The 15,295-nt window shown below is 41.1% G+C and overlaps 1 protein-coding gene across 1 annotated transcript in view; it reads right to left on the minus strand.

Annotated features, from left to right (window-relative positions):
- TXK (TXK tyrosine kinase) overlaps positions 1 to 15,295 on the minus strand; it is a 73,118-nt gene that overhangs the window by 48,462 nt on the left and 9,361 nt on the right. The window contains exons 2-3 of the mRNA XM_055246739.2: positions 1,382 to 1,436; positions 254 to 356 (exon numbers count right to left, since the gene is read on the minus strand). Coding sequence (XP_055102714.1) covers positions 254 to 356; positions 1,382 to 1,436 — 158 coding nt within the window. The remainder of the gene's footprint in view (positions 1 to 253; positions 357 to 1,381; positions 1,437 to 15,295) is intronic.

Here is a 15,295-nt window from a genome sequence, read left to right on the forward strand (position 1 = left end):
ACAAGAGCCAGAATATGTTTTTTCCCACTCATTGCCCATTTTCAAGTTCTGCCTCTAAATATAAGTAGCCTATTTTAACTGGTCTTTTCTTTTTCTTTTACTTTCTTCTAGAACATTCCTTCACGAATTACTGAGCACTTATTTTATGCCAAGCATGATACTAGATTCTGGGCAACAAACAGCACCTCATGAATGAAGACTCTAAAAAGACAACCTTCTCCATTCCTCTCTTGCCTGTCAAAATGATACTCACTTTCTTCTTATTTGACAATTGGCTGAGCCATGGCCTGCGACGCTGGGTGTATTTTTCTGGAAGCTCTTCATCTGTGCTCAGGCTTATCTGTGTTCTCACTTGTCTGATATTGAAAAGCAATCATGTTACAAATAATTATTTGTACAAAAGGTATCTATACATCCACTAGATTTTCACAGAAATAGTAGAAAAATCCAGGTCTCTTTCCAACTCTATTTTCATTTAGAAGACTTCCTAACTCCATCTCCCTGGGCAAATTACTAGTTTTAAGAACTTAAGTTTCCTTCTCCAGGAACTAGAGGTGCTAAGAGCATAGAGTTGTCATAAAATAAAATTGAGAAAACATGTCACATTCCCAGTAGAGTCTGGTGCATCTTCGGGTCATAAAATTATAATCATTGTAATGAAAACTTGCTCAGTGTTTGTCATTTTAGATGCGTTACCTCATTTGATGGTGTCTTTTTGTTATAAATAGACATGGTATAGTGATTAGGAACATGAGTTTGAATCCCAGCTCCACCATTTCATAGTGTGGCCTTGGGTAGGCAATGTAACCTCTCTAATCCTCAATTTCCTCATCTGTAAAATGGGGATTGTACAAAAAAAAGTAGGTGGTTTTGAGAACTGGATGAATTAATAAACATAAATCTTTTAGCATAGTATCTGATATACAGGACGCTCCTGTTAAATGTTAGCTTTTTCTGTTAACATGCTGCCTTGGATTTAATTCTTACAGAGTCATTTACTGCCACCAAAGTATAAGATACACCGATAGTTTTGGGGAGATAGATAACTAAGATAGGATTCTTGACCTTAAAGGGAAAAATTACATATTGGAGCACAGACCTATAAACAACATACATGAAATAAAAATTAAGTGGAGAACAATGCCGCACACGGTGGGAATGCAATGGAATGAACAACTAAATCTAAAGGATCAGGAAAGGATCCCAGAAGACCTGACATTTGACCTAGACCTGTAAACAAATAGGCATTCAACAGGGAGAAAATGGGAGAAGGTTCCCAGGTAGAGAGAACAGCAGGTGCAAGGAGACATGGTGACTCCATAGGTAATAAAGAAACGGAATTAATTAATTTTCAAGAGATTGCCCTCGGAAGTAGACTTACCGCTTCTGCACTGAACAGCAACAGCAGCAACAGAAAACCGACTGGATGGTGTTATCTGAAAAGCAGATCATTTCTCAGCTGTTAGAAAGCCATGAGTACGTGATATTGAGGGAGTCTCCAAGGGAAGGGTGATACGAATTATTATAAAGCGTATGAAAGTCTCGATCGTGCCTTCCTTCACTAGTGGAAGACAAATAACTGTCACTAAAGCAAAAAGTAAGTTTCTGGCACCTTGGCCAGTGTGGTTTCCCTTCTCAGGCTCTTCTTCTCTGGCCTGGTTTTTGCATTTCCTCAGTCTGTGAGTGATAAATGACCAGTGTATTCTCTTTTACCTTTGTCAGGGCTAATATTCGCTAACAAATGTACAAGAGAATAGGATTCCAAAAGTGATGCTCTCCTAGGCGATCTGTTAGCAGGGATTTTGAATTAGATCTGTCATAATTTTTTAAATTAAAATGTTTAAAACATAGGCTGTTTTTTAAAATTCCACCAACATTTCAGTGGGATTTTATTTATTCTTTTATTTATTTATTGTAATTAAAAATTGTTCTAAACCTTAGCTGCATGTTAGAATTATCTGAGGAGCTTTAAAAATATTCTGGTGTGCAGGTCATACCCTGCATACCCCAGAACAAAAAAATTAGACTATCTGGGGACGAATCTAGGTATTGGTATTTCTTTTTTTTTTTTTTTTTTAATTTTACTTTAAGTTCTGGGATACATGTGCAGAACAAGCAGGTTTGTTACATAGATATATATGTGCCGTGGTAGTTTGCTGCACCTATCAAACCATCATCTAGGTTTTAAGCCCCACATGCATTAGGTATTTGTCCTAATGCTCTCCCTCCCCTTGCCTTCCACCCCCCAACAGGCCCCGGTGTGTGATGTTCCCCTCCCCGTGTCCATATAATTCTCATTGTTCAACTCCCACTTATGAGTGAGAACATGCAGTGTTGGGCTTTCTGTTCCTGTGTTAGTTTGCTGAGAATGATGGCTTCCAGCTTCATCCATGTCCCTGCAAAGGAGATGAACTTATTTGTTTTTATGGCTGCATAGTATTCCATAAAACATATGCTCTTACTATGGAATAAGTTTAAAGATAAACTGAATATTTGAAGAAAGAACTAGCTAGTAAGTCTAGGTTATGCCTAGACTTTCATTGTCAAGCTTCATCTTTATTTGATTTAAGTGAGATGATTTTCCTTTTTAAAGACCATAAATAAGCCAAGGGTAGTGGCTCATGCCTCTAATCCCAGCACCTTGGGAGGCTGAAGCAGGCAGATCGCTTGAGCCCAGGAGTTCGAGATCAGCCTGGGCAACATTGCAGAACCCCATGTCTACCCCAAAAAACATTTTTAAAAAATTAGCCAGGCATGGTGGTGCATGCCTGTAGTCTTCAATACTCAGGAGGCTGAGGTGGGAGGATCCCTTGAGCCTGGGAGATGGGGGCTGCAGTGAGCTGAGATTGCATCACTGCACTCCAGCCCTGGTGACAGAGTGAGTCTCTGTCAAAAAAAAAAAAAAGAAACCATAAATAAATTTTGAATTTCAAAAGGATATTTTATTTTCATAGAACCTACATTTCCCCATCAGCTCATACTCATATTGATATCTGAAAATATTCTGGAGGCAGCAGAGTACCTTAGAGGTGAGCATTCACTCTGAGGGGAGACAGACCTGGGGTTTAACGCTAGTCACCTGGCTGACTACATCTTGGATAAGTCCCTTTACTTCTCTAAGTCATAGTTTTCCTAACTGTAAAGTGAGGTAAATAGTATGTACTCCCTTTGAGAAGCCCTATAGATGTCTAACTTTGTGACTTTGAGTAAACTAGTAAATGTTCTGTGCTTCAGTTTCCTCGTCTGTAAAATGAGAATAATAGGATGCCTAACACATAAGCCAACGGTGAGGACTAATTGAATCGATTCATGTAAAACACCCAGACCAATACCAGGTATACGGTAAGAGGGTAATCAAGAAGGTTGATTATAATAGGATCGTGGTGAAGCATCAATCAGATAACATCTTTTAAAGTCCCTGGATCATAAAGGTAAGTATTATCAGTCAGGATCCCAAAAAGAATCAGAAGGCATACTCAAACTGGGATATGTTGAGAAGGATTTATTTATAAAAGGAAGTATAGAGATGTAGGCAGAGTGTAGTAAAACTACAAGAATAGTGCAGGAATCCAGAGCTGAGCCATCACCACACCTAACCAAGTGAGGAGGGAAGGGAAGGTTAACAGAACCTAGAAGGAGAGGGTATCTGTGGCCCAGGCCACCTGGAAAAGAGCACGTATCATCCATCCAAGGACACAGCCCACTTCATAGCAAGAAAATCAGGAGGATAAATATCCTTACTCCACTCTCCTTGCTCCCTCCTTGTTGGGCTCTCCCTTGGCCTAACCCAGCAGGAAGCCAGATGGTTGTATGTAAATCACACAGGAGCAAAGAGCAGGCTGGCGAAAGGCAGAGAGTGGACCAGCAGGGAGAGAGGCAGACAGGAAACATCCAGCGCTGTCCATCCCTCAGCATCCATTTTTTGTTTCTTTTTTTTTTGGACAGAGTCTCACTGCGTCGGCCAGGCTGGAGTGCAGTGGTGCTATCTTGGTTCATTGCAACCTCCTCTACCTCCCAGGTTCAAGTGATTCTCCTGCCTCAGCCTCCTGAGTAGCTGGGATTACAGGCATGTGCCAGCACACCCAGCTAATTTTTTGTAGTTTTTAGTAGAGATGGGATTTCACCATGTTGGCCAGGGTAGTCTCAGACCCCTGACCTCAAGTGATCCGCCCACCTTGGCCTCCCAAAGTGCTGGGATTACAGGCATGAGTCACCGCGCTCAGCCCATCCTCAAGAGGAAATCATGTATGCCCACTTCCATTATCCATTCCATTTCCCCTTTGCCACTGCCAACACCTTGGCTGGAGGAGGTGCCCAAATATTCATTCCTGTAGGATTTGGGTTTTTGTTTAGTCTTGTCTTTGTGGGGTTGCTACAGTTTTCCATTGACCAGGACTATTAAGAATATTAAGAAATAAAGCTAATGCATTCCCTAATTTTTAAACAAAGTCCTCTTTGCCATAATTGTGAAGCACCAACCGAATTTTCCTCTGTTAATCAGGATAATCACCCCAGCTATACTGACCCCCTTCAGGGCCTATAAATTCAGTAGTACAAGGAATCCCATAGTGGCCAGAGGGCAATTCAACTTTCAGTATTCCCTAATAAAAGGATTCTTCTCTTGGCAATGGAATCTCCAAACCTACAAAAACCAAAGTCTCAGGGAAGGTAAACAACCATACTCCAGTGCGTTATTAGATGAAATGGTGAGAGAGGCTGCTCCAATCTTCACTGCTTTGTTTCCAGACTCATGTATCCTGGCTATGGAAAAACAAAAGCATATTTGCTGATGGTTTAAGACTTTATTGTATCCTACAGGACCCTACCTGAACTTTGCAAGATGTTGTCTTCCAGATGTGACAGTAACTGAGCCTTTAAAAGGCCATTCTTCTATCAAGTCAGCTGCTTTGCAGTTATGGGACACATGGTAAGGTATTCGGGGACCATTGAACAAGCACCAGTGAGACTAAGAAAAAGCTAACTCCCTCCACAGCATCGGTCATCTTGTCAGTCTCTGGTTATATCTTCCTATTCTGTCCCCGTTCTAAGAAATTCAACCACATCCCTTTCCCCAAGATCTCCTTGTCATCAATCTCCCAATTTTGTTCCTTCCAAGTTCCCATTGGCAGACCAATTTGTTTTTACCATTGCCCATGAATCGAGGTAGATCAGTGTCTCAGACTGTTTCTTTTCCTAATGAAGTGAATAAACTTATGTGTTTCCTGAAGTTCTGGGAGGACTTTATTTCAACACTATCTATCAGGCTATCTCTGAATGAGGCTGTAGTACAATGGCTATTTCCTGTTGGTACACATTTATGACGCAGATCTTCCTGTAAATCAAACCAGAGATTTTCTCCCATAAGCTATTGGAGAACTACCCAAGGGGCCACTGGTGTGAGTTGAAGTAGAAGCAGAAAGAGCAGGTACAATGTGAATAGATGTCGCATGCTTATGAAGCTTTCTTGAAGCTTCTGGATCTGCTAGGGTCCATTTTCATATATGTCACTTCTGTATTAGGAGAGAAAACTAGTGCACATGACGAATTTCATAGTCCATTGAATCAGATAACACCCAGCTCATGATAAGCAGCTTGGATCACATAAATATTTGATGATCCATGATTAAGCATTTAGTCTTTACCAGCAGCAAGTCAGGAGCTGCTTTTGAGATGGAAAATATTCCCAGGGGTTTGTGCTGCAGTTCTCCTATTGGGGTTTTCCTGAAATGCCATAAAGCCAGCATCTTGTCCTCTCTTTGCCCTTTATCCCAAGCAGTACCAATGACAATTTGATTAATTGATAACTGAGTTATTTCTCCAGCAGAGGGTATTTCTGGACCTCTAAATATATGACCAAATAAATCCCAGACCCATCTCTGAATCTGCTTCCTAGAGCTACTTCTGATACAAGAGAAAACAAGACATACTTAGATTAACTTTGGAAGGGTTATTTATAAAGGGACTAATTACAAAGAAGTGAAAATCACAAAAGATATACAGGAACCCAGGTCCAGCAGTAGTGGAACTGTCACCATCCCTAGGTTCACAAGGACCAGGATGGGAAGAGAGAGTAAAATAGAGCAGGGATCACTTTGAGGAGATGAATGATCTGCTGTTTAGGGACACAACAACCTCATACAACTTCATTCCAGGGTTCCCAACAGGTATAATCCAACCAGAACCTAGAGAGCTTAGGAGGACGTTGAACTAACCCTTACAGATTTTTGTTTCCAAGATAAAGTTTAGGATGGAGAGGAATGAATACTAAAATGTGGGGAACACTGAGCCATTTTGGAGGCTGGCTGCAAAATTTAATCCCTACACATTATCAGTACATATTAGTTCCTTTCCTATCGAAGAAGTTGATCTTCCAAACCTACATTCATACATCAGTTACTTACCTTTCTCTGATTTGGACGTCTCCATTGCTCAGTTGTTGAGCCATGGACACGCTGATGGTCCAGTGGGAAACCTCTCTTCTCTACCATGGACATACAGTTCAAGTCCAAGCCCAGGCAAGGACTCACCTTTGCACCCACTGCTGTTTCATTGCTCCCCCCGATTTCTCTCTTCCTTTCTCTCTTCCTTTTCTTCCATTTCTCTCTTCCTTTTCCTGCACCCAGAAATCACTCATTTTCCATGGTCCACCCAAAGACTTACTTCTGGAGACAAAAATAAAATAAATTACTAATTCCCAAGAATCTACACTACATCATGTTCTTCGGTGTTTGGATTTCAGCTGCTTCTGACTGCCATTTTCATTTGCTGTGTCTGCTGGGATGAGGAAACTGCCAAAAAATCACTCTTCGAAGAGAGGGCACATCAGCACTTAAGGACTGTTGACTTTGGCAGGAATGGGTCTTATTTACATTTTAACCGATTTATTCCAGTGTTGTTTTAGAGCCCCAAATAGATCTGTATCTATCCAGGCCAGAGGATGCAAAACCAAATGTAGGTTACATAAATGAATGAAGTAGGTCAGCATAGAGTGTAGACTGTGGCAAAATGTTGTGCCCAAGCCCACTAGGAGGTATTCAAATTCAAAATTTTAAAAATACTCCCTCCTTCTGCTATATCACCATTTTTTCCCCTCTCTACTGGATCATCAGCATATATTATATATATATATGTATATATATACACACACACACATATACACGTATATATGTACACATATATACGTATATATGCATATATATGTATATACGTATATATACATATGTATGTATATATGTATATACGTATATATGTGTGTATATATACATACACACATATATACATATATATGTACATATATATGCAGTTACATCAGCTATTAAAATACATATATATGTATATATACACATACGTATATATGTATGTATATATAAAATACATATATACGTATATATATATATGCAGTTACTTCAGCTATTAAAAACAAAACAAACTTCACGTGATCTTATTTTCTTCATTGATTTGCTCCCTATTTACTGTAAAATCTAGAAATAAGTCTCTTTTTTTTTTTTGGTTGAGACCGAGTCTCACTCTGAGGTCACCCAGACTGGAGTGCATTGGTGCCATCTTGACTCACCACAACCTCCGGCTCCCAGGTTCAAGCAATTCTCCTGCCTCAGCCTCCAGAGTACCTGGGATTACAGACACCTGTCACCATGTCTGGCTGATTTTTGTATTTTTAGTAGAGATGGGGTTTCACCATGTTGGCTAGGCTGGTCTCAAACTCCTGATCTCAAGTGATCTGCCCACCTAGGCCTCTCAAAGTCCTGGGATTAAAGGCATGAGCCAGTCCTCTGGCCCTAAAAATAAGGCTCTTTACTTGCTGTCTCCAACTGCTCTCCTTCCATTACAGTCAGGCTGTCATCTCTATCACTTCTAAAAAAAAAAAAAAACTGCTATTGTTAAGGTCGCCAGTGACCCATGCACCACTAAATCCAACGTCAACTCTAAGTCTTCATGTTACTGACCCTCTCTCTTGGCAGCATTGGTACCATATCCCTTGGCTTTGCTCCTTGTCAGTCTCTTTTGCTGCTTTGTTCTCTACCTCCCTGACCTCTGAATAATGCTAGATTTCCTGCAAAGCTTTTGATTTCTTCTTTTCTTTGTCTTATTCACTCTTTTGATTATCCCATTCCCTCCTGCAGCTTAAAAACTATCTATCAGCTGATGACATCAAAATGCACACACCTAGCCCAGTACTAATTAACTCCAGACTCACCTACCCAAATGCATTCTCAAATTCTCCACTTGGATGTCTAGTAGATACCTCAAGTAAACAGGAGATGAAATCTGAACTCTTTTTCTTCCTCCCTCCCCAAACGGGCTCTATCACCCTTCTCCATCTCGTCAAAAGAAATTCTGTCTTTCCAGTTGCTCAGGTAAATAATCTTAGTCATCCTTGACTCCTCTCTCTCTCTCACACACAGGCCAATTTATCAAGAAAGTATGCTGACTGTGCCTTTAAAAAACACAGACTTCCCCAGTGTCCATGGGAGATTGGTTCCAGATCCCCCGACAGATATCAAAATCCACAGATGCTTAAGATCCTTATATAAAATGACATAATATTTGCATGTAACCTACACACTTCCTCACATATACTTTAAGTCATCTCTGGATTACTTATAATACCTAATACAATGTAAAATGCTATGTAAATCACTGTTACACGATATTGTTTAGGGAATAATGACAAGAAAAATGTCTGTACATGTTCAATACAGACACAACCATCCTTTTTTTCAAATATTTTTGTTCCACAGGTGGTTGAACCCAGGAACGTAGAACCTGTGGACACAGAAGGCTGTTTATTCAAGAGTTTCCATTTGGGATGATGAAAAAGTTTTGGAGATAGCGAATGGTTATGGTTTTTAACAATGTGAATGTGCTTAATGCTGCTCAACTGTACACTCAAATATGGTTAAAACGGTAAATTTTTGATATATATATTTCAACACAATTTAAAACACACACACACATACACACACACACACATTCTCTCTTATTGCTTTCCCCATCTCATCCATCACCACCATGGATAAGCCACCATCACCTCACCTGGCTCACACCAAAAGCCTCCTAACTTCTTCCTGCTTCTCCTCCTCCCACTATGCTTTATTCTCAGCACAGCAGCCAGAGTAATTAAGTCTTAAGTCGGATCATGTTACCCCTTGTCTGAGAACCCCACAATAGCTCCCATTTCACTCAGGGTTATAGCTACATGTTCCGCTAGAGCCTATAAAATGCTCCATGATCTGGCCTCCTGTTCCCTCTCATCTCCTCTGCAATAAGCTCCTGCTCACCTCACTCAGCCACACCCGATGCTGCTGCTGCTGGAGCCATAGGGCCTGCTCTCACCAGACATTCTTGGCTTTTGTTTTTTCCAGAGCACTCCTCCCTCCATTCTTAACTCCCTCCAATCCCTCCAAAGATCTTCACTCAGATCTCATCTTCTAAGTGAATAGCTCCCTGATTTGACATTACGGTCATCTGCACCCCCTAACTTTGAGGTTCCTCACTCTGCTCTACTTTTTCTTTCTTTTTTGGTGTATTTCTCACCTTCTAACATGCTGTGAAATTTATTTACCTTTTTTTTCTTTGCTGTTTGTCTCCCTCACTAGTATGTAAACAAGCACGTCTATTTTGTTCACAATTATTATATCCCAGGAAGCTACAACACTTTTTGACACAATGAATACTCAATAAATATTTGTTCAGTGAATGAATGAATGAATATGTTTGAAAGAGCACAAAATTACAGGCTTGCTCAGAGGATGTACCTGTCTCGATTCATTCCTAATGGGAATTTGCAAATGGTATTTGGAACAGAACAAGCAGGTTCAATCGGAAGTGGTGAACAGCATGGCCAGAGAGGAATAACTCCGTCATAAAAGTCCTTGAAATAAAGGAAGATAAGACCTTGGGAGTCTATGTAGTAGGGAGGCTTCATAGATACTGAAGATAGAGAACAACTTGGCCACAGGCCAAGCAGAGCAATCAGTTCTTAGCCTCGAAGCCACTGGAAAATGGTCCAGCAAGGTGAGCTCTGACCATCTATATAGCCTCCTGTTTTAATATAAACAAATTATTTAATATCATCAAAGCCAAAAAGTATATATAACGGCCAGTTTATCCTTGAGTAATCACTAGCCTGTTATGTTATTTTCTACTTTTTTCTGTATGCTTGAAATATTTCAAAACTTAAATTTATAAAGAAAAGGAAAAACCCAGAAAATCAAATAGGTCTGTGATTTGATAGTTAGGTACCCATTCTATGATTGATAGCTTTCTACATGTACATAACTTTTAGTGATAGACGCAAAAGGATTTTTATTTCCCCAATTTGGCCTCTGTCTTACCTTTTCCCAAACCAGAATTATCGTCTTCCTCACTATCCTTAGTAAGAAAACCATTCTGTCACTTCCCCTTTCCAATCTCCCCATGTCTGTGAATGAGTCCACCATACAAAACTTAGATTCTTCCTGAGCCCCACCCCTTGTATTCGATCTGCCATCAATCTATCAGTCTGTTCACAGGGCTTGGCTTTTTCCTTCTTCTACACACTTCCAATAAGCAAGGCTAAGCCCTCATCAACTCGTACCTGTAATTTTGCATTAATTCACTTAGTCCTCACAATGATCCTGTGAAGTAGATGCCGTTTTACAGATGAGGAATCTGAATCACAGAGAGGTTACTCCTTACCAACAAAGGGCTAGTAAGTGGGGAGCCAGGATTTGAACCTGAATCTAGAATCTCTGCTCTGAGCTGTCTCCTTCGATTCACCCCATATACCCATTTCCCTAAAAGCCTGCTTCATCCAACTGCTCTTCATCCTCAGCATTATATCTTCCCCCACTTTCAAGGTCTTCCATAAGTGTCCCCACCCTGACTTCTTTAGCTTTCACCAATTCCTGCTGCACCAGGTTCTTCCGCTTGCTCTGTTCTCACAGACACGTCGTGCATTTCTGCCTCCAGCCTGGAAAGGAAGACTTCCATTGCAATCCACTCCCATCTACTCTTCCTTTCAGTTCCCAAAGCACCTATGGTCAGTCCTGCCCTGTGGCTCCTAGTTAGGTACCACCTGAGATCGTCATTTAAGTTTCTCTGTGTAGGCTTCATCTCTCACAGGGCTTCTCAATCTCACCACTATCAACATTTTAGACAGGATCATTCTTTATTGTGGGGAGCTGTCTTGTGTACCACTGAATATTTAGGGCATCCCTGGCCTTTATGCACTAGATGCCGGCAGCAACATAGCCCCCTCCCTTCTAACATCGACACCACCGCCACCTTCCAATTGTGGAAACCCAAGTGTTTCCAGGCATTGCCAAATGTTCCCTGGGGGCAAAATCAACCCCAGTGGAGACACTGGACCAGAATGTAAGCTTCTCAATCTCAGGGACTGCATCTTATCCTTCTTTTTTTTATTTTTAATTTTTTTTTGTCTCCTCCCTAGCTTCTAGCATCAGTGCCTGGCACATAACAAAAACTCAACAAATAACTGTTAAATAAGACCCCACCAATATCAACATGCTTACATTACATCTGAGCTCTTTTTTTTTTTCCCACTCATTCGTCTTATCACCCAGTATTTCACAATGTATGCTGGCCACAGAGAAAGCTAAGTTGACCGTGACCTTTTGACTGAGTGGAACGGTAAAGGTGAAGACTGAGCTTCCGGAGCTTTAGCCAGCATTTGTGGTGGCTCATAAGTCTAACCTTTTATTCCAGGCGTATATTTTCAAACAAATGCTTATCCAAAATAAAGTACCAAACCATGAGATGCCAAATGAAATTATTAAAAACTCTGTGGCATTCAAATGTGTTTGTTTTTTCTTTTCTGTATTAAAAGAACATATGGGGTTCAGCAGGCTGTAGTATCAGGCACACATGCAGTCAAATCACTGTTCACTTTTCTCGAAGCAACAATGTCATTTTGGGCAATCAAATCTAGAAAATGCAGGTAGTAAAAGCTGTCTTCTAAGAAAGGGTTTCCCCACTTCTACCAACACAGCCCTTACCATATGCCAGGCATGGCAGATACTTAGATCTTACTATACTACGCCATGCTAACTTATTCACTATACTAACATTATGATCCCCATCGTACACATAAAGAAACAGAGGAACAGAGAGCTTAAGCCATTTATCCAGTCACACAAAAAGCAGCTGAGCCAGAAGTCAAACCCAGAGTCCATGAGCATCACAACAGGACTATCCTCGTGGATGAGAAGATTAAATAAGATTTCAGAGGCAAACATCTCTAGAACACACCAGCTACTCTCACTTACTTTACCACTTTGTCCCCACCCCCCAGTTCCCTGGAACTCATTCAGCAACTATTTATTGGGTACTCACAAAATACTTTTAAGGTAACCAAATAGGAGCAGGTGTGGTTTTCCCTCAAGACAAAATGGAGGAAGAAGGCTGAGTAAACGAAAGCGAATCTTCAGCTCCAACTCCTCTCTTCTTTTTTTTTCTATTTTTTATTTACTTATTTTTATTATTATACTTTAGGTTTTAGGGTACATGTGCACAATGTGCAGGTTTGTTACATATGTATCCATGTGCCATGTTGGTTTGCTGCACCCATTAACTCGTCATTTAGCATTAGGTATATCTCCTAATGCTGTCCCTTCCCCCTCCCCCCACCCCACAACAGTCCCCGGAGTGTGATGTTCCCCTTCCTGTGTCCATGAGTTCTCATTGTTCGATTCCCACCTATGAGTGAGAACATGCAGTGTTTGGTTTTTTGTCCTTGTGATAGTTTACTGAGAATGATGATTTCCAGTTTCATCCATGTCCCTACAAAGGACATGAAAACTCATCATTTTTTATGGCTGCATAGTATTCCATGGTGTATATGTGCCACATTTTCTTAATCCTAAAAAGTCAGGAAACAACAGGTGCTGGAGAGGATGTGGAGAAATAGGAGCACTTTTACACTGTTGGTGGGACTGTAAACTAGTTCAACCACTGTGGAAGTCAGTGTGGCTATTCCTCAGGGATCTAGAACTAGAAATACCATTTGACCCAGCCATCCCATTACTGGGTATATACCCAAAGGACTATAAATGATGCTGCTATAAAGACACATGCACACATATGTTTATTGCGGCACTATTCACAATAACAGACTTGGAACCAACCCAAATGTCCAACAACTCCTCTCTTCTGAGCCAACTCTATCCCTGACTCAAAGGCAGATGTTTCCCCCATTCAGGACTCCAGGAGACTCCCTCCCTGCTATCAAAGCAGGCCTCAGGAGAGGCTCTCACACTTTTTCTCAGTAAGGGATAAATGACGGACACATGTTAAAGAGTAAACATGCTGTACGGCAGCGCTTCAGCAATGTCATGCCTACTACAGTGCAGAGGCGTGTACATGTTTGTAAGCATGACATTTGTAACAGTCAGGGTGAACACAGAGAGAGGTTTCTTTTAAGGAACTGGCTCAGGCAGTTGTGGAAACTGGCAAGTCCAAAATCTAACACGGTAGGCCGGCAAGCTGAAGAATGAGAGAAGAGTTGCAGTTTGAGCCCAAAGGCGGTCTGCTGGCAAAAGTCCTCCTTGTTCAGGGGAGGTCTGACTTTCGTTGATTAAGGCCTTCAACTGCGGAAGAGGCCCACTCACATGATGGAGGGTGACCCACTTTACTCCAAGTCCACTGATTTAAATGTTAATCTCATCCAAAAATTACCTTCACAGAAACATCCAGAATAATGTTTGACCAAATATCTGGGCACCGTGGCCAAGCCATGTTGACCCATAAAATTAACCATCACAACACATTAAATTTAAATGGTTTGACACTTGAAAAACATGGTATAAACATTGACATGAAGATTTTCTTCTGCCTCTGTCACCCCTGAGACAGTAAGACCAATCCCACCTCTTCATCATCCTTCTCAGACTATTCAACACGAAGATGATGAGGATGAAGGCATTTCTGATGAGCCACTTTCACTCCATGAATAGTAAATCTATTTTCTCTTCCTTATGACTTTCTTAAAGCATTTCTTTTCTCTAGCTTACTTTACTGTAAGAATACAGTGTATGATACACATAACATACAAAATATGTATTGATCAACATTTATGTTATTGAGGCTTCTGGTCAATGTTAGGCTATGAGTAGTTACATTTTGGGGAACCACCTTATTCAAGTGTCAACAACTTTGTGTGTGTGTGTGGTTTTTTATTTGTTTTGTTTTGTTTGAGATGGAGTCTTGCTCTGTCACCCAGGCTGGAGTGCAGTGGCATGATATCGGCTCACTACAACCTCCGCCTCCCAGGTTCAAGCGATTCTCCTGCCTCAGCCTCCCAAGTAGCTGGGACTACAGGCACGCTCCACCATACCTGGCTAATTTTTTTGGTATTTTTAGTAGAGATAGGATTTCACCACACTGGCCAAGCTAGTCTCAAACTCCCAACCTCAAGTGATCCGCCCTCTTTGGCCTCCCAAACTGCTGGGATTACAGGCAGGAGCCACCATGCCTGGCCAAGTCAAGAACTTGGAAAGAGAAATTGCTGGTATCAGTCAGCAGGCAGCAGTATCTGGGACTAGAGAAATGCCTCCCCCAGCTCCCTGACCTCACAACACATGGCCACACCTGATAATATTCCCCTTGGTTGTCTTCGCTGTCTTCTGCAACCTGGAATTTAGGAGAAAATATTTTCAAAAATTCTTATGTTTCCTGATTCAATAGCAAAGACAATGGCCTTTAAAGAAAGGTACAGACCTACCCTACCACTGCTTTAATTATGACCCAATTTTATTTAATTTCCCCCAAAGACCAAGAACAGCGGTGAGCAGGAAGGCAAACCACTGCCTTGTTTGTTGTTCCATCCTCTGCCCAGCAGAGTTGCTGCCCAATAAATAATCATTGCTAGAAGAAAACTCACACTATGAAAGCCAAACAGCTCCCTGGTGCTCCCTTGCTTGGCATGACTTTCCAAGACAGCAGGCATCTTTATCTACAGGTTGAAGTGTTGGGCTAAAATTCATTCCAATGTAGGTATCAAGGAGTATTCGATTCATGATCATTTTCAATTTACAGCAGCACAGGTGTTCCCAGTAAGTAAATAGAGAGGGCCCTTCCACAGGCGTTCTGTGATTACAGAAGCCATTCTTTGAATTGATTTGCCGATTAACCTGCAGAGAGAAAGCTCTTGAGCTTTTAGCAAATTCCCAACTTAGGCAGGAACTCATGCATATTAAGGGCCTTTGCCAGAGTGACAAAAATGCCCCAGAGATAGGCAATGACTATTTGCCTGCTGGAAGGAAATGTGGAAAGAATA

The sequence above is a fragment of the Symphalangus syndactylus genome, chromosome 16 (genome assembly GCF_028878055.3).
Source record: "Symphalangus syndactylus isolate Jambi chromosome 16, NHGRI_mSymSyn1-v2.1_pri, whole genome shotgun sequence".
NCBI lineage: Eukaryota > Metazoa > Chordata > Mammalia > Primates > Hylobatidae > Symphalangus > Symphalangus syndactylus.